Genomic DNA, 25,515 nt, shown 5'->3' on the forward strand with positions numbered 1-25,515 from the left:
CCCCCCCCCCCCCCCCCCCCCACACACACACTTGGGACAGTCATCAGTTTCTCTCAAAGTTGCTCTAAAGGCTCTGTGAGGTGATATAGTCTCATAGCAAACTTATATTGCAGTTCCCACCAAGCTGCATTAGTGGTCGTGTCGTATACTGATTTGAGGCAGGCCGCAAATTGGCCCGAGTCAGGACACCAATGTAGCTCTTGATTCCATTGAATCAGCACTACAGTATAATCATTATGTGCCAACGAGTCTCTGAGATGGCGGTGAAAGTACCTCAGTGGGATTTGGAGTTGTGCTTCAAGGCCCAAGAGGTCATTTAAGGTGTCCCATATGGTCTGGGTCAAATGACAGGAGGGCAAAGTCCGCACATAGTGCCTAAGTTGCAAATAAGCGTAAAAGTCTCTTTGTTCTAACCCAAATTCCTCACAGAGGGACTGGAATGGTTTTGTGGCCCCCTGCTCCTAGAATCTGAAACAGATAGGTAATCCCTCGAGCGGCCCACCTTTGAAACAACCTGGAGGACCCCCACCCCCCCCCTCTGGAAAGGCCAAATTACCCCCGATTGGAAGTAATGGGGAAAACTCTCTACTCCAGCCCAACAATTTACTGAGCCATCGCCATGCTTTACGCAGAGGCTGAAATACATGACTATAGGGACCCAGGGAGGGCAACCTATCTGACGGGGCCTGGAGCCAGTAGGCAAAGCTGAGTGGCGCCATCAAAGAAATCTCTGTATTCGTGCAAGAAAAAAATTCCTTTGCCCTGAACCAGTTGGATAAATGGCGAAGACAGCTCGCCACTGAAAAAAGCTTCAAATCTAGAAGGCCCAGGCCACCCTTGTCTTGAAGTCGCATAATTTTCTTTAGCCCTATGCGCGCTCTCTTGCCCTGCCATAGAAAACAATTTAGTGATCACTGTAACCACTGCTCTTCCCTTACACCCAGAAAAATGGGGAGCATCTGCAATACATATGTCCACTTAGGGAAAAGGATCATGTTGAATAGTGCAATGCGTCCTAACAGTGAGAGGGGTAGCCCCTGCCATCCCTATAAAAGCTCTTTCGTTTTCCTCTGTAAAGGGCCAATATTCTCCAAACGGAGGCGAGTCAAATCAGCTGGAACATAGACCCCCAGGTATTGGATTACCCCCGTGGCCCATTGGAATGGGAAAGGGCCCACCCACTCCGACTGGATTGACTGTTGAACAGGCAATGCCATCGACTTGTGTAAGTTCAACTCCAACCCAGAGAAAAAACTAAACTCATCTATAGCTTCTATTAGGCGAGGGACTGATGTGTTCGGGCTAGTCAGAGTAAAAAACATATCATCTGCAAAAGCCAATACCTTTGTAGAGCCCGCCCTCAACTCTACCCCTCGAATATCTGGATCTAATAATATTGGACGCAGGAGAGGCTCCAGATAGAGTAAGAATAAAAGGGGGGATAGCGGGCACCCCTGCCTAGTTCCCCGTTCCACCCGAAACACCGGAGACCGGACACCATTGATCAATACTCGGGCAGACATATCAGTGTAAAGGGACCTAACCGCCTCCAGGTACCACCCTCCAATTCCAACATACTCTAGAACCTGGAACAGGTAACCCCAATTAACTTTATCAAATGCCTTGGCGGCGTCCAGGCTGACCATCAGTACTGGATCTCCCGAAGCCTGCCCATAGGCCACCGCGAAGAGCACTTGCCTCACATGCTTAGTGGAGTGGCGCCCCTTGACAAACCCCACTTGGTGGTCTCCTATCAGACGGGGGATATGTATCATCAGCCGATCTGCCAGTACCCGAGACAAAATCTTTATGTCAACGTTAATGAGGGATATAGGCCAGAAAGACTCCACTTGGTCCTTGGGCTTTCCAGGTTTGGGCACTATTGTGAGTAGCACTTCATTCTCCCCCTGGGAGAGGAACCCTCTTTCTTCAATGGCATCAAAATATGCAATCAAGGGTCCACATACTTGTGGAGCCAGGATTTTATAATATTCGCTTGAAAAGCCATCAACACCCGGCGCCGAGCCCAGCGGCATAGCTCGTAGCACTTTTTGTACCTCTTGCGCCCGAATTGGCACTGACAAAGCCTGTTGCACTTCAACAGTGAGTTTTGGCATGCCAGCGTCTTCTAAATAATCCCACGTCGAGGGACCCTGGACCCTGTTATTAGGAGAGTACAAATCTCTAAAGTGGGTGTAAAAGGTGTCTACGATATCAGATAGCCGAGTGACCCGAGTTCCTACAGGATTCATCACCGAGGCTATAAATTGACGGGGTGCGTGCGCCCTGGCTACCCTTGCAATCAACTTGCCCGACTTAATTCCCAAAGCGTTGAAAATTGAATCGCCTAACCATCAGCTGTTGTCGGGCCTTTTCATGGATTAGGGAATTAAGAGCTATCAGGGCCGCAGTCATCTGATCTTTGTTATCTGGAGTTGGGCTAGTGAGATATTTCCGTTTCGCAATCTTATATGCTTCTTTTAATTTCAAAAGGCCAGACGCTAGGCGCTTCGATCGGGCACACATATACGCTATCACCTCGCTCCTTAGGACTGCCTTAGAGGCCTCCCAAAATATTATTGGCGATTCACAGGAGTCTAAATTAGTGTCTTAATAAAGTTGCCACTGTTTTTGTAAATGATCCCGCAGAGTGTTGTCCTGATACATGTAAGAAGAGAATCTCCACCCTCTCCCTCGCGGTGTCCCCCCCCCCCATCCCCAGGTCCAAATCTAACCAGATCATGGTGTGGTCTGAGACCTCCATTGGTCCAATAATGGCTGATTTAACTTGAAAAAACCACGACTGGGAAAGTAGAATGTAATCTGTTCTCGACCAAGATTGGTGGACCCTGGATTGATGAGTGTAATCTTTAGTGGAGGGATGAAGGGCCCGCCAAGGATCCAGCAAGCCAAGTTGCTTGCACAACGCCGGCAGCCCCTTGCCTCTCCCCACCCCTGGGATGGATCATAGTCTCCTTTTTTAAAGTTAAACGCTAACGTATTTGATTTCCTATTTATACTTCAAGGCTAATATCCAGTCCGATCATATTATGATGACAGTTATCAAGCGGCCCCAGCACCAGATCATGCACTCCACTAAGGACTTGGTCTAGAATTTTTCCTTCTCTCATCGTCTCCTGTACCAGCTGCTCCATAAAGCAGTCCTTGATTTCATTAAGGAATTTTACCTCCCTAGCGTGCCCCGGTTACATTTACCCAGTCAATATCGGGATAATAATACCCATTATTATTGTGTTGCCCAGTTTGTTTGCGTTCCTAATTTTCTTTAACATTTCTGCATCCGTCTGTTCATCCTGTCCAGGTAGATGGTAGTATACTCGTATCACTATCCTTTTCCCCTTTACACATGGAACTTCAATCCACAGTGATTCCAAGAAGTGCTTTGTTTCCTGCAGAATTTTCAGCCTATTTGATTCAAGGCTTTCGATAATATACAGTGCTACCCCTCCACTAATTAGATCCACCCTATCACTACGATATAATTTGTACCCCAGTATGACAGTGTCCCACTGGTTATCCTCCTTCCACCAGGTCTCAGAGATGCCTATTATATCTAATTTTTCATTTAGTGCAATATATTCTAACTCTCCCATCTTATTTCTTAGGCTCCTGGCATTCGCATAGAGACATTTCATACTGTTTGTTGTTCTTATTTACATCATGCTCAGTACTTGACAGTATTAATTTGCAAACTTTTGTCTGATTTTTATTTAAGGACACCTGATCTACTATGGTCTCTTTTGCAACCTCACTATGAGGATACCCTATCTTCCCTGTTTTGGTGATATCTTTGAAAGATACCTTATCCCGAACCATGCGCTTTTGAGCGACTGTCGGCCTTCCCCCTGTTTCTAGTTTAAAAGCTGCTCTATCTCCTTCTTAACTGCCGATGCCAGCAGCCTGGTCCCACCATGGTTAAGGTGGAGCCCATCCTTTCGGAATATGCTCCCCCATTCCCAGAATGTTGCACAGTTCCTAACAAATCTAAAACCCTCCTCCCTGTACCATCGTCTCATCCATGCATTGAGACTCCGGAGCTCTGCCTGTCTCTTGGGCTTTGCGTTTGGAACGGGTAGCATTTCAGAAAATGGTACCCTAGAGGTTTTGGATTTGAGCTTTCTACCTAAGAGTATAAATTTGACTTCCAGAACCTCTCTCCCACATTTTCCTATGTCATTGGTACCCACATGTACCAAGACAGCTGAGTCCTCCCCAGCACTATCTAAAATCCTATCTAGGTAACACGTGAGGTCCGCCACCTTCGCACCAGGTAGTCAAGAGAGACCTTGGGGTGTTGGTGTCGGAGGATCTGAAGGTGAAGAAACAATGCGACAAGGCGACGGGCGTGGCCAGAAGGATGCTAGGCTGCCCGGTTGGTATCTAGGGTGCCCGGTTGGTGTCCTGGCGTGTGAGAGGGACCAGTGCACTACGAATTCTGGTTCCTCCCACGACCAAAGGGCTTGGATTTGGTTGTTTTTGAGATGGCCTTCCTTGGTTTCCATTATGGCTGAAAACCGGGGACGACCATCTCTAAGGTCGACCTAAATGTTGAGATTTGGGCGTCCCCGACCATATTATCAAAACGAAAGATGGACGGCCATCTTGGTTCGATAATACGGGTTTCCCCGCCCCTTTACAGGGCCATCCTGCGAGGACGCCCTCATGAACACTTGGGCGCCCCGTTCGATTATGCCCCTCAGGGCAACTAGTTAATAATTCTCTCTCTCTCTTTTTTTTTTATTCCCCCCTTAATACTAAACTAGGTCCTGCTTTCTCCCCCTCTCTCTTTCTTTTTATTTCCTCTTAATACTAAACTAGATCCTGCAGTGCCTGCTAGAATCTATCTGTTAATGCTATGGTACAAAGTTTTTAAAACTAAGGGGAAAAGAATATGGAGATTAGTGGATAAAATTTGCTTTTTTATATTTTTATTTTGCCTATCACTAACCTACAATTCCTCCTTTAAACCCCAATCTTTAAGTTGCCAAAGCACAAAGCAAAATAGTGTTCACTTACCAGAGAAATGTCCTCTTCTTTCAGAACTTCTCAGAAAGAAAGTTCAGTGGGACCTTTCCTCTTTATATTAAACATACAAACTGTTTCTAAATCACTTCATAAAAACATTTTGTGCTCATAATATGAGAGATGGTCTTCATTGCAAGGTGTCAAAGCTCATTCATCTTTTGTGACTTATTAATCATTGCAGTAAACACAAATATCTGTAAAATGTCCAATGCACACTCAAAATGTTTTTCCAAAAACCAAGTATTTCAATTGGCTGCTCATAGTAACATAGTAAATGATGGCAGATAGAGGCCTGTATGGTCCATCCAGTCTGCCCAACAAGATAAACTCATTTTATATGGTATGTGTTACTTCATAAGCATACCCGAGTTTGATTTGTCCTTGCCTTTCTCAGGGCACAGACTGTAGAAGTCTGCCCAGTACTGTTCTTGTATTAAGTTCTGAAGCTAACATCGAAGCTCCTTAAAATTTACACTCCATCCCATCCCTATCTATTCAGTCACGATCAGGGCGTAGACCGTAGAAGTCTGCCCAGCGCCTGTTTTGTTTCCCCAGTTACCAGCGTCACCACCCAATCTCTTCTAAGATTCCAAGGAACCATTCCTTCTAAACTGGATTCCTTTGTGTTTATCCCACGCATGTTTGAATTCCGTTACCGTTTTCATTTCCACCACCTCCTGCGGGAGGGCATTCCACAAATCCATCACCCTCTCCGTGAAAAAAATACTTCATAAATTATCATTAAGAATATGGATACTTATCTTGGTATGTTATGAGAGTTAGATGTTTGTTCTGTATCCAGTTCAAAACTTCTCTCCACGGCCCCCAACGTGTCTGTATTTCATATCTGTTGCCTCAGGGAGACCAGCACTGCATTCATGTTCACAAGTAAATGCTGATTATTCCTTTTATTTCTTTGCTTATAATGCTGAAATCACGAATGTGGTTCATCGACCCCTGTCTCCACAGGCCCTCATCTTGGCTGGGTGACCACCTGTGTAGTGGCTTTTTGACCAGTCCACAGAGCAGCTACAGTCTCCTAGCAAATGTTGACGTATTTATTTGTAAACAACTAATAATTATGTTAAGACAGCTCTTCTTTCCCAACCAGCAGCCTTCCACTTTGGATAAATATGTTGTTCAGTCTTCAGGTGTTTCTAATGCTTTCTGTTCCTTTCCCTGATTATATAGCAGAGGTGGGTAGACCAAGAAAGATTTAATCACCATATGCAAGTCCCTTTGTAGATTTACTGACCATAGATTTCCCTGGTTTTACTAACTAACATATTAAACTCCCTCTTCTCACACCCATAACATATCTGCGACTTAATATTTCTTGCTAAATTATACTAAAGGGAAAAGACAAACCTTGACCTTTAAAAGTTGAGGTCTTGGTCATGGGGTAGACATAGTTAATTTTCTGTAGTGCAGGAAGGAGGGCAATCTATGCATACAGTAGATTTTGGAGGCAAGGTCTCTGTATAGGTTTGTTTAGCACATACCACGACAGTACTGAACCGAAGCGTACATGGAATATGATCGCGATCTCTCAAATTTACTGCTGACACTTGCTGTAATAGTTGCATCATGTGGCTCCTGATACTATGGGAAATATTTCAGTTTTTTTCTGCCACATTTTTTGGTTTTAGATTCTCTCTCCATATGATTCACAGAATAATCATTTGGAACTGAAACCTGTATAATCACTGTCTTTCAAAAATTTCTTTCCTTTACCATGATGTCCAGATTTCTTGCATCAAGATTATTGACTCTAATGGGAATGTTCCAGGCGTTCATAACCTCTTCTTTTTCTATAATTCTCTTAGGATTGTGGTCCGTGGTACAGCAATGTTGTAATATTGGTATAGATTCTCTGTATAGAATAGGAGGCAGGCTCTTTCACAATAATTCCTCTTACTCCTGATGTGGCCACAAAGCCCTTATTCCCTTTCCTATGCACTATACTTTGGCAGCCCAGTAACAGTTTTTTTGTATTTTTTCTTTTAAATAACAGGAAAAAATAAGGTTTTGACAGACATTCCAAATACTGTATCTCATACTGAGTATGAAAAATGAACCTTTTCTGGAGACGCGGGAGGTGGTGGAGATGAAAATGGTAATGGAATTCAAACCTGTGTGGGATAAACACAAAGGAATCCTGTTTAGAAGGAATGGTTCCACGGAATCTTAGCGGAGATTGGGTGGTGACGTCGGTAATTGGGGAAACAAAATGAGAGCTGGGCAGACTTCTATGGTCTATGCCCTGATTGTGACTGAATAGATAGGGATGGACTGGAGTGTAAATTTTAAGGGGCTTCGACTTTAGCTCCAGAACTTAGTACAAGAACAGGGCTGGGCAGACTTCTACGGTCTGTGCCCTGAGAATTGCAAGGACAAATCAAACTTGGGTATACATATAAAGTATCACATACCATGTAAATTAGTTTATCTTGTTGGCAGACTGGATGGACTGTACAGGTCTTTATCTGCCGTCATTTGCTATGTTACTATGTATACTGTCATCACGTCAACATTCTGGGATAGGTGACGTGATATTATTTTGAGAGTTTGGATACTGTGCAGCAAGAAATGGATAAAAAGGCAATTAATGATTATTGGTTCTAGGAATATAAATATTTTTTATTGATTTCCAAAAATTTACAACATAATTTTATAAGAAAATAGAAAAGCAGTAGAAATAGAAACTCTTTCCACAAGGACAACTGTAAATCATATAGTCCACACCATGGGAGTAAACAGGGACAAATGCCTGGAACAAGAAAAAAAATGCAGGAAAATACTAACAATAAAAGGAACAGGATGGAACACAAACATTTTACAGGTGTGCAGATTGACCAGTGGATAGAAAAGAAATGGTGGGAGCTGCATTCTGTCTTGTGAAGGAATACATTGTTGTGGGAAGATTCAAAGGGGAAAATAACTGTAGGCTCTTAATAGCTTCATCTTGAGCACTTGTTTCCCCTTCCAAATGGTAACACCATTGATCAGACAAAGTACCAATATATAATATGCAAACCACTTTGATTGTAACCACAGAAAGGTAGTTTGTCAAATCCCATCCCAGCTCATTCCCTTATAAGCTTGGGTGTTGATTGTTCCTACTGGAAAAGTTAGATCGAGGAATGAAGCTTTGCTTCTGGCAGAGCAATTACAAGGAAATTTTTTTAAAAAATCTGGCTTATCTTTGTTCATTTATACTGAGTGATGTGTTTTCCCTGGCTCCTCTTTCCTCAGATCTGGAATCACCCTGATGTTCTGTATGAGGCACTCCAGAAAGAAAACCTGGCCAATGAGCAGGATCTAGATGTGGATGACTTGGGTACAACAAGTACTAATGCCCGCTGCCAGCCCCAGGGACCAAAAATTAAACTGGAGAATAACGCAATGTCACTTTCAGTTGGGGATGCTACTAACAGCAAGTTATTGCAGGGCATGACCTTGAATACTTTTCAGGAGAAGGCTAATCAGGTTGTCACTTATGAATGGGTAAGTATTTCATTGGGGCCATGTTGTTATCTTATCCTATCACAATGACAGTAAACCGGTGGGTGGGAGTCACAAAATGAATCTAGGAGTAACCTCATGTGCTACTTCTGGAAACACTGGAGAGGGAAACTAAAGTACACTCGCACAGGAGCAAAGAAATAAAAGCACAAGGAGCCTTCGAGATAGGGGGTGTCAATTCAAATTTTATTCCACAGACCCGACACGGTCCATGTTTCAGCAAAACTGCCTACGTCAGGGGTCTTGAAAATAGTACGCAAGGTCCACAGATAACAAAATTGCAGTTGAGCACTGCTCAATCTGAGGATGCTAAATAGACTACTAAATAGGGACACGTTAGACCTACTAGAGTTACTCAACATTCATTGATTACACATAAACTCCAGTTTATTTAAATGTATACAAAATATCTTTATTGAAAAAATGTGCCTTTATCCATTAGCACTACCTAAAATCAATACTACAATCATTCACCATTCACACATAGTACCTGACTAAAACCTCTCCAACCCCATTTGCTTAAATATACATGCAACATTGTTGTTAACAATTATTAATTCTCCCCCAGGTTTCGGATCGCTATTAATTTTCAGTTGAATTTCTCAACCCGGTTTTCCACTCGGGTATTTTATACACTCTGAACTTCAGTCAGGGCCAATTCCACCGTTCATTTTGTAATAGCATCTGTTGCAATCCACCTTTACAGTGTTTAGTATAATGTCTTTAAATCCTCCACAGGTACACGGTGAAGGGTGACCATTCCTGTTTTTCTCATCAACTGTTCCTCATGTGAATGCCGGTTCCCCAATGCTGGACCGCATTTCGTTCACTTTATCAGGAGGAACCACCACAAATCTAAAACAACACAAACCCATTACCACCCCTCTTTAACTCAATTCTTATATCCTACTCAATCGCAATATAAATTCAAAAACCACACTTACTTTCTCAAATTATACTTGCTGCACGCCAGAGTGGGACATCCCAACGTGTGGGCCAACACCCGCTACGCTGAAGCTATCTGGAGGGGCTAGAGCACCATCTTTAAATGATCGTATTGCTTACGTCACCCAACCTATTTTGCTTAAAGCGACACTGCCTCAAACACATTCAACTTCCTGATTAAGTCCTGCAGGTGCCACTGTTCCCTATGTGTATATGTATCGTTGCTCAAAGGATAGTAGATGAAAACTGATGTTTCCCCCCCTATTATTACTGAGAGGAATCTGTGTCAAGATAACGCACCTAAGCTGTTCTATAGAATGATTAAGTGCGTCCCAATGAGCAATGAGAGCATTAATCATCTTTTTGAGCTGTAGATTACTCAATGCTCCGCTAGCCTATTTTTTAACTGGCGTTTAGTGTGCCCTATGTAGTACAAACTACAAAGACATATGATACAATATACTACCTGTGCACTAGTGCAAAAGGTGTTTTGTCACAGGCTAAATACCTTGTCACTATGGGGTATAGGGATAGTCCCAGTATCCAAAGAATATTGGCAGTACACGCACTTCCCACAAGGGGAGTGTCTGCCCTCCTCAATATTCCGACTAGGTCTCGTCAACAGTTCGCCCACATTCGCTTGTCGTCTATACGCCATCTTAGGGCGTTCCCTGAACTCAGGGTGAACTGAGAGCACTTGCCAATGTCTACAGATAATCTCACAGATGGTCGACGCTTTCTGTGAAAATGGAATGACACATGCCAAGGCTTTTCGAGGAGATCTTGGTTTTGGCAAAACAACCATGATCGATGAGTATAAAGGGCCCTTTTATACGCTTTCTTGAGGACCCCCGAGGGGTACCCATGGGCTATAAACCTCTCAATCATGATATTGGCTTGCTTCTTGAATTCCATAGTAGAGGAACACAACCGTTGTAACCGCAACAACTGACTGACCGGCACACCTCGCTTTAAACCATGATGATGAAAACTTTGATAATGAAGTAAGGTGTTGTGGTTGGTCGGCTTGCGGAAAATAGTCGTAGAAAATCCTCCATCGGGTGTCCTAGTAATTTTAATATCCAGGAATTCCAATTCGTATTGATTTATTCTGGAGGTAAACTTAATATTAGAGTCCACGGTATCTAAGTACTCCAAGAAGGCCCGCAGTTCAGCTATGGGACCCCGCCAGAATAACACCAAGTCATCAATATATCGCTTCCATGAAACGATATACCTGTACCACTGAGACCTGTACACATACCTTCTCTCAAACTGGGTCATATAGAGGCAAGCTAATGAGGGCGCGACAGTCGCCCCCATAGCCCCTTGGACCTGTTTATAAAATTGGTCCCCAAATTCAAAATAGTTGTGACATATAACAACTGTCAACAGCTGTTTTAACACCTCAATTTTTGATTCAGGCATGTGCATCTTCTCAAATTGGTCACAGGCTACCTGTATGGCCTTATCCTGAGGGATATTTGTATATAGGGCGATGACGTCCAACCCCATCATATAAAAATCGTCACCCAACTGGTTCTAAATGCTCCAGCATTTGTATATAATGCATAGAGTCCCTCACATACGAATCCGCCTTTTTGACCATAGGGTTAAGCAACATGTCTGCGTACTTAGATAAGGGCTCCAACACTGTATCCCGTGTAGAGACAATAGGGCGACCCGGTGGGTCTGTTGTAGCCTTATGGATTTTCGGGACAAAATAAATGTAAGGTATCTTAGGGCAAGGATGACATAAAAACCTTTGTTTCGCCCTCGTAAATATACCTTCAACAACGGCTTTACCCGCATATTCCTCAATCTCAAATTGTAATTGTATCGTAGGGTCACTATCAATCTGTTTATAATATTGAGTCTGAGCTAATTGTCCCATTGCCTCCTGCACATATTTGTCCCTATCCATAACTACAACAGACCCACCCTTGTCTGCCCTTTGTATAACTATCTGATGATTATTAGCTAGATCCTGGATGCCCCGACGCTGTCTACCAGAAATATTACTACATTCCCTTCCCCGGAGAGCTTCCATTTTGGCTACATCGGTCAACACCAATTTTTGATAAGCCTGGATCATAGGGTCCACTATCCCAGGGGGGACCCACCTAGACTTATATCCCGTGCGTGGTAATACTGTACCATCTAATTTATCCCCAGTGTCGCCAAAATGTAATCACAATCTCAGATCCTTGAAAAAGCCGTCTGGTCTCAAAAGCGTCGTATCTGTTGGAAGGTACAAACGATAAGCCCTTACCCAAGATCTCCTCCTGTGCCACAGACAATGTGCCATTCGATATATTAATAATATTGTTATTTATTTCTTGAGTGTTTTTCTCGTTTTGACCCCCTTGCCTATTTCCTTGGGTTCGCTGGGTACATTTACCTCCTGTTCTGGTAACCGTAAAAAAGAATCAGGTAAACCATCTGTTTGAGCTTGAGGCTTCTGTATCACCATTACACCACTTTTACTACGTTTATATGATTTTTCCTCATCACCAGATGACTCGCTGGAGGACAACTTAAATTGCACTTTTCTACCTCCTATTTTACCCTTACGAGTGCGTTGTTTCTTGTCCATCCAGCCTTTAGTGTAACCATACTCATCCCTGTGGAATTTCGCTACTTGGATGACTCTGTTCCTTTTTATATTCCTCTATTTTCAAATTATGCTTACTTAAATGTTTCTCAAACACTGATTTGTCCTGAATCCCCTTTATGGCGTTCTGTTTCTGAAACAACTCATCCCTATGCCCCTGTATCTCATCCTGTAACACATCCACCTTCAACAACATGAGGTCCAGGGAACATTGAGTTATAACCGCATTCCATCGGGTGACATACTGATCGTTTCCGAGAAATCTCGGTTCTTTAGACATTTGCAGTCCACATGGGACCCGCTGCACATGACAATACTCGATCAGTGCCACCGAGTGGAACTCTGCCCTTACTAGCGCCATATGTACCCTCAAAACCTCATCCCAGTTACTTTCCTGTTCATGTACTTCCCCTGAGAACAGCCGTACCCCCCCCCCCCCCAGCAATTCAGTGATGCGGTCTTCTGTTAACCCCGCCTTCGAGTCCCATCCAGCTGCAGCCATTTCCCTACTTTGGTGTTACTTAACAATAGTACTAAATAGGGACACGTTAGACCTACTAGAGTTACTCAACATTCATTGATTACACATAAACTCCAGTTTATTTAAATGTATACAAAATATCTTTATTGGAAAAAATGTGCCTTTATGTGGCACCTGCAGGACTTAATCAGGAAGTTGAATGGGTTTGAGGCAGTGTTGCTTTAAGAAAAATAGGTTGGGTGACGTAAGCAATATGATCATTTAAAGATGGCGCTCTAGCCCCTCCAGATAGCTTCAGCGTAGCGGGTGTTGGCCCACGCGTTGGGATGTCCCACTCTGGCGTGCAGCAAGTATAATTTGAGAAAGTAAGTGTGGTTTTTGAATTTATATTGCGATTGAGTAGGATATAAGAATTGAGTTAAAGAGGGGTGGTAATGGGTTTGTGTTGTTTTAGATTTGTGGTGGTTCCTCCTGATAAAGTGAACGAAATGCGGTCCAGCATTGGGGAACCGGCATTCACATGAGGAACAGTTGATGAGAAAAACAGGAGTGGTTACCCCGTGTACCTGTGGAGGATTTAAAGACATTATACTAAACGTTGTAAAGGTGGATTGCATCAGAGACTATTACAAAATGAACTGATGATGGAATTGGCCCTGATTGAAGTTCAGAGTGTATAAAATACCCGAGTGGAAAACCGGGATGAGAAAATCAACTGAAAATTAATAGTGATCCGAAACCTGGGGGAGAATTAATAATTGTTAACAACAACGTTGTATGTATATTTAAGCAAATGGGGTTGGAGAGGTTTTAGTCAGGTACTATGTGTGAATGGTGAATGATTGTAGTATTGATTTTAGGTAGTGCTAATGGATAAAGGCACATTTTTTTCAATAAAGATATTTTGTATACATTTAAATAAACTGGAGTTTATGTGTAATCAATGGATGCTAAATAGACGCCAATTGTAAGTTCAAAGTAGCTGAATATGAGTATACCAACATCTCTGCCGGTCTCCGGTCAAGCAGTGATGTTGGTATATTCATATTTAGCTACATTTGAACTTACAATTGGCGTCTGTTTAGTGTCCTCAGATTAAGCAGTGCTTTACTACAGTTTTATGCTATCTGTGGACTTTGCATACCATTTTCAAGACCCCTGGCATAGGCAGTTTTGCTGAAACGTGGACCGTGTTGGGTCTGTCAAATAAAATTTAAGTTGAGTTGATGGCCCCTGTCTTGAAGGCTCCTTGTGCTTTTGTTTTGTCATTCTACAGTCTCACACCAGTCTGTACTGTAGGTAATTTGCTGCTGATTATGATCTGTTCTCATGGTGAAAATACAGCATAACATTGCTGGTTATTGTGTTTGGTATCCATTCCTGGTTAGTCTTGTTAGGAGTGAGATCACATGTGTTTCTTCACACTCAGGGGGTCTTTTACTAAAGATTAGCTCTAGTTATCTGCCGCAGGGCCCATAGGAATAAAATAGGCCTTGCGGCAGATAACTTGAGCTAACCTTCAGTAAAAGACCATTTCAATTTCTTCAGCTGTACTGCTGATTGGACTGCATTGGAGGGCAAAGATAAAATAAACTGGGCAACGTTTCATGAAGCAAAGATAGGGCAGCTATATTTCAGCCTGGGAGCCTTCATTTAAAGCAAAACCTGGTAAGAATGTTCTCCATTAAAAAAAAAAAGGTTACTTGAGAATTTGTAGCAAAATGTAGTTTTACTTTCCCATTTACCACTTGCCACAGCCCTTCTATGGGTTTACTTTCCAAACAGGATAACCACAAGAGGGGTGTGGAAATGTGAGGGCTGTGGCTATCTTACAATTCTGTGTTCAGTAGAATCTTATAGACAGCTCTGTGCAGCACACTAATTAATACCAGGGCTGCCAAAGCCCAGTTGTATTTCAAAATTACCACTTAATATTTGTCAGCTTGTGAGTGGTATTCTTGAGAATTAGTTTATAAAATATGACAAAACACAAAGATGAAGAGGATGCATATGCTCCAGGGCAAAGCGCCTCTACTGGTTTCCAAGGCAAGATCTTTTTGTCTTCTCTGTAAGGAAGGTAATCTTCAGCAATGTGCTCCTTGACAAAGTAACACTAATGTTTCTAATTCTGCATACATGTATTCCACTAAACCCCTTATTAGCCTGAAGCAGATTACAAAAGAGCTCAAACCAGACAAAACCTAGTATATAAGAATCAATTTATATATACAGATCTAAGATTTACAATTCAATTTTAACATCTTGCCCTTTCTAAAAAGCATGACAACAGGTAAGTCCTCAAGTTACAATAAAGCATATAATAATCACACTGAGTTTTCAGTGATTAAGGGAGATTATTCCATATTAAGACAACTTTGTAAGAAAAAGAAAACACTAAAGATGTTTTATAGCTTCCCTTAACTATCTAGAAAATTCAAGATCATATTGTTTTGTGATCTTAGGAAATGTTTAATTAATGGAAAGGAAATTAAACATAAAAAGAGATGATGCGCTGAAAAAGTTTTGTACTAAATAACTAATTTTAAATATAACTCTGAAAGCTATGGGTAACAATGGAGATTTCAATATAATGGTGTCACTCGATCAAATATTTTTAATCCTGTAAATCAGCCTTGCTACTGTATTTTGACTTGGTTATAGTTTATATTGTAACTGTAATGAAATTGCAACTTAAAGGGCACTGCAATAGTCCAAATGGGATAAAACCAAAGCCTATGTCAAAATTTTAATTTGTGAAAAGGAACTCTTATCTTTTATTTAAGAAATTCAGTTAAGGGTTGCCAAGTGTTGGATTATGTCTCTTTTTTTTTTTTTCTTTCTGTGCAGCTAAGAATTTCTTGAAAATCAATAAAAATAAAGATTAATTGTACTAAATGAAATAAGGATTGAATATATCATAAGTGTCATAATTCAGAAAATATTGCTTGCTTGGAAATTTACCTGTGCCTCCATTATGAGCATGTTTAAAATAATCCCAAAGCTAACTGGACATTAACCCTACAGCAACATAGTGTCCAATCTAATGTCCATATTTTAAATACTTTTACAAACTGTCACAAAAGACCATACATTTAAACTAGGAAGTGGTTATGACAGCATCAAGCAGGGACATTCAGGAAGTCACACCCAGCAAAAACATGACAAAAAACATTTAGACAACTCATTCATTAGCAACAAACGGAAAGCAATGAGCATAAACACTTGTAGTGTTAAGTAAAAACTTTCAGGATTTGCAAGCCGTGGTGTTTTAGGCAGACTTGGATATTATTGCAAATCATAGAGATGTACGGTTCAGTGAATCCCATGAATGGGACCCAACAATACCGGGCTATAATCTTTTTACAAAAGATAGGGAAGACCAAAGGGGATGGAAGAGTAGTGTTTTATGTGAAAAACAATGTTTAAGTGACTAAAATACATAGAAAAAGAAAGCTTTAGTCTGCTAAAACAATCCAAAACAAATATTTACATATAACTTTTAATGCATGCTTCCTCAGCAATCCTCCAGACCGTTCAAGACGCTTGGGTTATGCACTCCTACCAGCAGAGGGAGACTGAAAACACTAAAACTTCTTATACAAGTAGCCTGTGCAGACCCTCTACTAACCAGTATTTTCTCAGTCTCAGCAGAGGGTAGATGTGTGCAGCCTGTGCAGTGTACTCAGTCTGGTAGGCCCGTTTGGGGTTTCTAGGTTGGGTTGTAAATGTTAGCGAACCCACACTTGGATCTCTATTACAGGGTGTAAGTCCTAAGGGGCTTCTTATTCCCTGTGAGGTGTCACACCCGGGTGGCCGGGCCCCTCCCCCTGTGCTCTTCCTCTGGAGGACTGCTTGACCTTGGCTACAGACCTCTTTCTGTACCCTTGAGGCGTTTAGGCATCAGCAACGAGGTTTAAAAAAAAATTAAACGTTTTTAAAAGGCGGCTATTTTGGCTGTTCTTGTGGCAGTCCAGAGATAAAACGTCTTCAAGGGTGTTCTTGCCTTAGGTGGTTTTGCCTATTAGTCTGTCAGAGCACAAAGCAACTGTTTGTTTTTATTGTGTTCGTGGCCATTATGTCTAAGCTGGCGAGGTGTCGGTTTTGCACGATGCGCGGTGTTGAAGTGAAAGGTGGCCAATGTAAATTTTGTGGGGAGCCTACGTTGTCAGCGCTTTTGCCCCCCGTGCTTTCCCCTGAGTTGGCGGAGGTGTTGGGTGACGATTTGACCGCACATTCTGGGCCGGCAACAGCGGGGCCAGTTTTGGCGGGAAACACGGCCATTTTGGCTGCGCATCCCGGGTCGGCCTCGATGGAGCCGTTTTTGGCAGGAAGCGCAGCCCTTTTGCCCGCGCATTCCGTTCCAGCGCCGGGGGGACCCATGTGTGGCGGGAAGCGCGCCTAGTTTAGCCGCGGATCACGCGATGGACCTGCCGCCTCAGGAGCAAGGGGGGTCCGTCGCGGAGACTGCGGGAAGTGTTGTTGGGGCTTCAGCAGCATCGGGGGGGGGGGGGGTCTGGTTTCCCCCCTGAGTTTGTTTGGTCTCTGTATAATGCCTGGAGAGCTGGCCCCTCTCAGGCTGTTTGTTCCCTAGAGGCTGCTAGCTCAGTGGGAGTTAAGCGCCCGCAGGTGGATATTTTGGAGCCTATGGAGATACTTTCTCTGCCTGGGTCGGAGGTTTGGAGTGACCCAGGAGAGGAAGATCTCTTAGATGAGTCTGAGGATCAGGATGGGCTAAGGCCTGGGGAAGATTCTTCAGTGGTTCACATTTTTCATAAGGAGGAGTTGTTAGAGCTCATTGATCAGGTGATCTGTACTTTGAAGTTTGCTCCGGCGGCCACTCCCTCTGCGGAGGGACCCCAGGTAGATCCCTTGATTAAGGGGATTCGGAGAGCCTCCCATTCCTTTCCCATGAATTCAGACATTAGAGACATGGTTTTTCAGGAATGGTCTGTGCCGGAGGCTGCTTGTAAGGTGTCTAGGGCTATGGCGCGGCTGTATCCCTTGCCTCCGGAAGATTTGGCCCTGCTGAAACCACCTACTGTGGATGCGGTGGTTATGGCGGTTACTAAGGCTACGGCCATTCCGGTGGATGGCGGTACAGCCTTACGGGATCCTCAGGATAGGAAGCTAGAGTCCTTTCTGAAGCGCAGCTTTGATTTGTCGGCTTTGGCCTTGCAAGCCTCTGTGTGTGGGGGCTTGGTAGCCAGAGCTTGTTTCCGTTGGGCGGAGAAGCTCTTGGATGAGCAATACCACTTTAATACTAACGTCGAAATGATTTTTATATAATTGACGACCTAACAAATGTTACAAGCTAAACTAGTACTCTGGAACCTATAACATATTCTTCTTTACCATGTATGCACGCACCTTAATGCAATACCACTTTAATCCTTATATTGAAAATGATTTCTCTATAATTGATGATGTAACATATGTTACATTTCAATCTATCACCATAATGTATTCTTCCTTATCATGTATGTATGCACCTTTAATGCAATACCAAATGTAATTCTGTTACCGAAAATGGCAATCGCCACTACGGCAAATGTAAGCCACATTGAGCCTGCAAATTGGTGGGAAAATGTGGGATACAAATGCTACAAATAAAAAAAAAAAATAAATAAAATACTTGACTGTTATGTGAGTGTTCCTAGCAGTACTGTTGTTTACAGATTTCAATTCTGTTTTCAACCTCTGAAGAGAACTTATTTTGGGTAATCACCCTTACATGGCTGTCTTCAGCGTGTTTTTTCTAGCAAAAAAGGTGCCAGTACTCAAATGCCAGGCCACCCTTCAGGGGTGGGGTGATCACTGAGGGACTCATCCCACAATAGGCAGGCCCCATGCAACTAGTCACAGAATTGGTGTGTAGAGTCTGAGCTCTTTCATTATAACTTGGGGACCATGGGTCAATTTTAGCAGACAATGGAAAAGGTGCCGGTACTCAGTACCCCCAAGTACCCCCTCAAAAAAAGCCCTGGCTGTCTTTCACATTGTTCTGATATAAATACTATGTCTTCCTTCTACATAAACAAAGCTATTCTGCTACATGTTAGGTTATAATAGGTGCTATATCTGTATTTATTAATTGGTCATATTCAGTATGGGTCTTTACTGTTAGTGGGATGCTGCCTCTCTCTAGCCATTAGCTTGATCTCATGCAGGCACATCCATGATTATTTGTGGTTACAGTTCTGGTATTTTTTTACATGCATTTATGTACTCAGTCTCTGCTTACTAAGTCTTGTTACAATATGCATAACCAATTCTTTGCTTCACAAGATGTATGCCTATCCCATATTTGGATCATATGTTTCTTAATAATGTCTAATCTTCTAAATATTGTGTCTCTGACATCAATGTTTTTAGCAACCCCTTTAAAAACAGAAATTTTGGTCATACGTGGTTAAGCTCTCCCCATTCTATTTCTTCAAGAAACTCATCTAAATGAAAAATACATACATCTGTTGAAACACCCTAAATATACTCGAAGTTTTCTTCCCAGCTCTGGGGGAAAAAATGACTCTGCTGTTTTTTTTTTTTTTTACATCTTTATTTATCCCTGTTCTTCATATATCCTCAGATGACGAAGGTAGATGGACATATGGAAACTAAGGGGGTCTTTTACTAAAGCTTAGCTCAAGTTATCTGTAGAAAGGCCCATAAGAATAAAATGAGCCCTGCTGCAGATAACTCAAGCTAAGCTTTAGTAAAACACTCCCTAAGATAGGGGATTTTCATCTCCTTCAGTGTTGTGTCTATGTTCCCAACTGTGACAACCCTCTTGTCTTTACAAATTTAGCAGATGCTAACTCCATTCACTAACACCCCCCTCATCATTGGATGAGATTTCAACTTAGTACTCAACTCTATTTTATATAGACAATCCACATGCCTGGCCTCCTCTTCTAGAAGTAGACTGATGCTTAATAATATTATACAGTCCCTTTATTTAGATGATATTTGGAGAGTACTGCATCCTACTACTAAGTATTTCACCTTCTTTTTCAGTCCCCACAAATCTCACTTCCACATAGATTTCTTTCTAGTGTCCAATGATGTGGTTCCTATTATTAACTCCACTGACATTTTACTCACTACTATCTTGGATCATGCTTCAGTTTGCATACAGTTAACACTTTCTGGTCTTGAATCACCTAAACCAAGTTGGAGATTCAATCCAAAGTTATTAAATGACCCTGGTTTCTGCAATTCAGTCAATCAGAGTATAGTGGAATACTGCAAATGTAACAACTCCGATACCCCATTAACAGTATGGTGGGACTCAAGGCCTGCATTAGGGACATCATAATAAATTTCACTGCTTAATGGCACAAACAGAATAAAGCACACATGTTGGAATTAGAATCAAGAATTAGAACCTTGGAATTACACTACACCTCAAATCATAATCTACTATAATAAAACTCACCCTCAACATTCTGAAGACAACATTCTGAAGTCACTCAGTCATTCACTGAAGGGTTCATGGATTCATGGTGGTGAAGCCACAACACTGACCATGTCTCTCTGCCCCGCCCTCGCATGACGGACCAATCAGAAAAAACACCCTCAACATTCTGAAACACAAAGGACCATCACAACACCGTTCCCAGGCAACACTAGGCAACGTAAGACGGGACCAATCAGAGGAAACTACATGACAATAAGGGAGGAGCATTCCCCAGCAGAATGGCTCATTATCTGTGCAGCACGGAGAGCACAGAACCACCGCTGGAACGAGAGAAGAATATTCCTGCTGTGGGTATGTGCAAAAATAGACCAGGGGGGAGGGAAATTTTTAAATGCCTAATGCCAGTACTGAAGAGTGCCAGAGGGCCTATAGCACAGACTATATTTGGGATCGCTTGACATGGAGTCAGAGGAGCCGGAAAACAACGTGCCCGTCACCATCTGGGACAAGGACAAGCTGCGGCCCAGCTGGAAGGATTACCCGCGACCCAGCCAGCAGCAAACAGCGACCAAGGAAGGGGGAGGACCTACTCCTTCCCTGCCTAGGAATCGCTGGAGACTGGCTGCCAAACTAACGAAACAACTGCACACCGACGCACCACCTCCATCATTAGAAAGGCATCCACTCTTTCTTCAACAGAAATGCAAACTAATAATACAAAACAAACAAAGAATACATGGTTTCTCAGGCGGCTGCAGGTAACTCCCCACCCCCTTCCTCTTCCCCTTTTGCCGAAGCGGCCAAGGACGTGCCCAACCATCCCCAGCCTCAGGCAAGCTGTCTCCCACCTCGGGGATTCTCCGAGCACCTGGAAAAAGACGGCGCTGATTCCTGCAGCGCATAAATGTTCCAGCATTCCCCTGCAGCCGGCCTGAAATGGACCAAACATACCGGATCACCCCCCGACGGCCCGAGACCGTGCTCTTCTCCCTTCCGCCAACTTAAAACAACCATCCCCGTCCTCAGGCAAGCCGTCACCCACCTCCAGGATGCCCAGAACCCCAGCCCAATGGAAAAAGATGGCGCTGCTTCCAACAGCACATTTCTCTTCCAGCATTCCCCTACAGCAGCCCTGAAACGACCAAAAAATACCGACAGACAAAGAACGTGCTCCTCAACCTTCCGCCCATCTAAAACAACACTGCTGCCTCAGCACAACACACACAAAAAAAAAAACAACACTCAACAAAGGCTGACACCCCCTACAACCACATTTACATTTCACCAACAGAAAGATCCCCCTCCACAAACCTCCTTGACAGACAAAACCACACACACACAATACAACAGAAACACACCCTCAAAGCCACACACCATCCAACCCACTTTGCCAGCACAGCACATCCCCCAACCCCCAAGCAAAAAACAAAACAAAAAAAGACACACATCAACAACCTGCACACACACCACACCCTCACACACACACACACAAAATAACTCTGTGACACATACACACAAAAAAAACCACATGCTAGCGCCCGGTTCATTGGTTTCGGAAACGGGCCTTTTTTACTAGTTATAGAATATTCCAGGAACTCTGTACTCTTCGTTCAAAATACAATGCTGTTTTCAGTAAATTAACATCTAATCATTTAACATATTTGGGCCCTAGGTATTCTAGCGGAAATAACAAAATTGGCTGACTCCTAGCCAGCTACCTCAGAAACAACCCAGAAAACTAAAGTGGTTTCTGTTAAAAACCTTACTACCATAGCTACTAAAGACACTGATATCCTACATCTATTTCAAGAATTCTATTCAAAGTTGTTATACTTCTGAATTACAATCTTTGGATAAGGCCATCAATAATTTCTTTAACCAACTCCCTATACCATATTTAACTCCTATTCAGATAACTAAGCTGGAAGCTCCTATTTCACAATTGGAAATGAAAAAGCCAAATATCCCTATAAATAAAGTTCCCAGACCTGGTGGCCTATCGGCTGAATACTGTAATGGCTTCTTACAACAAATGCCCCCCTTACTCCTAATGCTTTATTTCAGTATCACTGACGATGAGCTGGTTGACGGTATATTCACGGAGGCCCGCATTATAGGCCTCCCTAAACCAGGGAAGGATCCTTCAATAGTCTCAAACTACAGGCCAAAATCACTAACTAATATAGATAGTAAAATATACACCAAAATCATAATGAATAGGCTTTCTTCTGTCATGTCAGATATCATTCACCCAGACCAATGTGGTTTCATGTCTCTAATAGGTTTACTAGTGACAATGCATCTCTGTTCTGCAACCTTATCTCATTAGCAAGTCGTTGCAAAGAAAAATGAATTGCTCTCTCCATGGATACAAAGAAGCCTGTGATAGGGTTGAATAGAGATATTTGTTCACCACCCTTCATCATTTTGATTTTGGTCCCAAAATATTACCCCCTCACCTAACCCTTGTCCAGCTACAAACCAAGCCCCAACATCTCCTACTGCATAACCAGGAGCCAACCACCCAGCAGCTTCTATTAAACAAAAGCATTAGCCACCAACCCCATCTCATGGGAGGTTACCACTTAAGGCATCAGGTTCTTGTGAACAACATCCATCTCAGGAGTGAACGGAAGCACTTGGTCCTCGCACAGCCAGTGTACCAAGGTGGAAAAGCAATGAAGGACCTGCACAGTCGACCATAAGGAGACAGTGAGAGTGGAGCAGAGCCGCATTGGAAAGTTTAGAAGGAGAGCTACTGGTCAGCACAGGGGCTGGTCGGCCCGGAGAGAACACTGAAATGCAGTAATCAAGCAGAATTGAAAAATCTTAAAAAGAAAAAAAGACAATTCGGACACGATGAGACCAAGACAGCATCGGCCATTTTGAAGCCCAGGGGAATGGAGCAACCTCTACGACGACGTGGGAGGATTTCCCCTGAGTGCAGCGGTGAATTTAGTATGCCAAGAGGAGAGCTGAGCTGTGCACACATTGCAGACATTGAGCGAAGAGCCACATGGTCTCCTCAGGAAGCCAGGGAGTTGCTGGACCCGGGGCACAAACAGGGCAACTCCACTCCTCATATCATTTACATCCTACACCCAGAGTGAACCCTTACGCAGCACCCAAAACTCTGAACCGAGTTAAAAAATCCCCCCTCACACTCAAAACATATTAGCACTTCAAGACTTTTCTATTGGAGTACTGAATCCTGACACAACACACAACAATCATGGTGCCAAGGCCTTGGCTCTGTCAATTTCTAATCCTCACTAGTTGTGGACAATAGGCCCTTACCCAATCTCTCAATCTAGCACACAACTATATCCACATTCCAGCTCACCCTTACCTACCCAATTGGGGCCCAACTACCCCAAATTTGATCAACTACATGCAAGTTCTACCTCGCCCTATTGAAATCCTACAAAGCACCTCCAACCACAAATGTTTTAAAAGATACAAAAACAAACCCACTCTAAGATCAAAGGATCAAGGCCAATCCCTCATACAGATACAGCATCAAAAAATGTACAATTCCTTCTCTATTCACATTTCCTGTTATTACCTCAACATTAGATCAGTGGGCTACAAAATGCCATTCCTAAAAGACTGACTAGAGGACCATCAATCGGGATGCCTCTTTTTAACAGAAAGCTGGCAATTCTCTGAAGAAGACCCACAATTAAAGCACTATTTCCTACAGGATACAAAATTATCACACTGTCCCGGAACGGATTTTTTGCTTACTGACTCGCTTCTAACTTCAGATCTAGAGATCATTGCATGCCATCTCAAAGACTCTTCATCACAAAACTATTTAACATGTATACGATGCTACAGCCACCCCCCCCCCCCCCCCCCCAATAAGTGGCCTAAAGCTTACCTTCAATTCTGCAAATTTGTCTCAAAGAACTCAATTGATAGTTCCTATAATCTGCTTCTGGGAGGCATTAATGTCCATTTAGAAAACTTGTCGGACACCAATAGGACTGATCTCTGCGCTTTTCTGTCTTCTCTAAACTATGCGATACCTTCCCCCACACCAGCCCACAGCAAGGGCCATCAACTAGATCTGGTCACCTTCAGTGATAGTGGAAACATGAACGCAACTATTAGACTATCAGATGTTTGCTGGGAAGAATCACTAGGGTCTGACCACTTCAGATTCTCTTTTACAATCAACTGGAACCAATTTAAGAAAAACTCCAACCTACAGCAAAAGCTCATTACATCCAGATGGAGAATAAAACCCAACAACTGGGATGCTGTACTGCTGATACTGCCTGAAGATAGAATACTCAATTTGGAAATCATCTGGCCTAAAATTGGCCTCGAGATCCTGGATGAAATAGCACCTCTCCGTTCCAAAACTAAGTTGATATGGAAGAGTGATAGATGGTTCATTCCAGACTTACTGAAACTAAAACGTGAATGCAGAAAACTTGAATGCAAATGAATTAAAGAGAAATCCAACCTATCCAGGACCAACTGGTGAGCAGCACATTTATAAAAAGGCTGCAACTTTATTTTATTTTTATTTTTTGTTACATTTGTACCCCGCGCTTTCCCACTCATGGCAGGCTCAATGCTGCTTACATGGGGCAATGGAGGGTTAAGTGACTTGCCCAGAGTCATAAGGAGCTGCCTGTGCCTGAAGTGGGAATCGAACTCAGTTCCCCAGGACCAAAGTCCACCACCCTAACCACTAGGCCACTCCCTCCACTACAGGAAAAAATATTACTTGGAGCTGATCCAAAAAGGGTGAAGTAATATGTCTCCATTGTCAACTCACTACACCTTCGGAATCCGAAGAAAATATGAAAGAGGAACCTCCCTTGGCAAACCAACTAGCCACATATTTCCAGGACAAGGTTAATAAGCTTAGAATTGGTTTCTCCCCTACCACTGACAAAGATTTTGACTCACCAGTGTCCCTGTCTCCCAAAGAGTGCACCCCTGCAAATCTGGAAGGAATTTGATAACATACATCTGCCTTTACCAAACCATTCTCAAAGTTTGCATCCTCCTATTGCATACTAGACATCTGCCCTCCCCACTAAATGACCACCGCCCACCTACATTCCACGCTAATGTTCTCTGATGGATCGAACAGCAACTGTTACAAGAAATATTTCCCCAAAGCCTGGTCACAATCATCATTACACCTATACCAGAAGACCCCAACCAACCTGGACAAGTGGTTTCTAACTATAGACCAGTAGACTCCATTCTTTACAAAATTAATGGAGGGAATGGTAACTTTACAGCTCACTCACTTCCCTAGACTTGCATGATATTCTTCCACCATCTCAATCAGGAATCCTCCGGTAGAAGAAGTTCACTGGTGCAGACACTGCTTGGAATTCACATCTTCTACCAGGCAATTTAAGCTATTCAGATCAAATAATCAAAGAGCCAATTAAGAGCATAAGTCTTATACATTTAACTCTATGCTGATCCCAAGGGGCCTGACGCAATTGCTGCCTA

The 25,515-nt window shown here is 42.9% G+C and overlaps 1 protein-coding gene across 4 annotated transcripts in view; it reads left to right on the plus strand.

Moving 5' to 3' along the window:
- The window catches only part of RAD54L2 (RAD54 like 2), a 430,539-nt gene that overhangs the window by 259,737 nt on the left and 145,287 nt on the right, over nt 1-25,515 (plus strand). For all 4 annotated transcript variants that reach the window (XM_030205506.1, XM_030205503.1, XM_030205505.1 and 1 more), the window contains exon 12: nt 8,302-8,553. In XM_030205506.1, the coding sequence (XP_030061366.1) occupies nt 8,302-8,553 (252 nt within the window). The remainder of the gene's footprint in view (nt 1-8,301; nt 8,554-25,515) is intronic.

The sequence above is a fragment of the Microcaecilia unicolor genome, chromosome 6, assembly GCF_901765095.1.
Source record: "Microcaecilia unicolor chromosome 6, aMicUni1.1, whole genome shotgun sequence".
Classification (NCBI taxonomy): domain Eukaryota; kingdom Metazoa; phylum Chordata; class Amphibia; order Gymnophiona; family Siphonopidae; genus Microcaecilia; species Microcaecilia unicolor.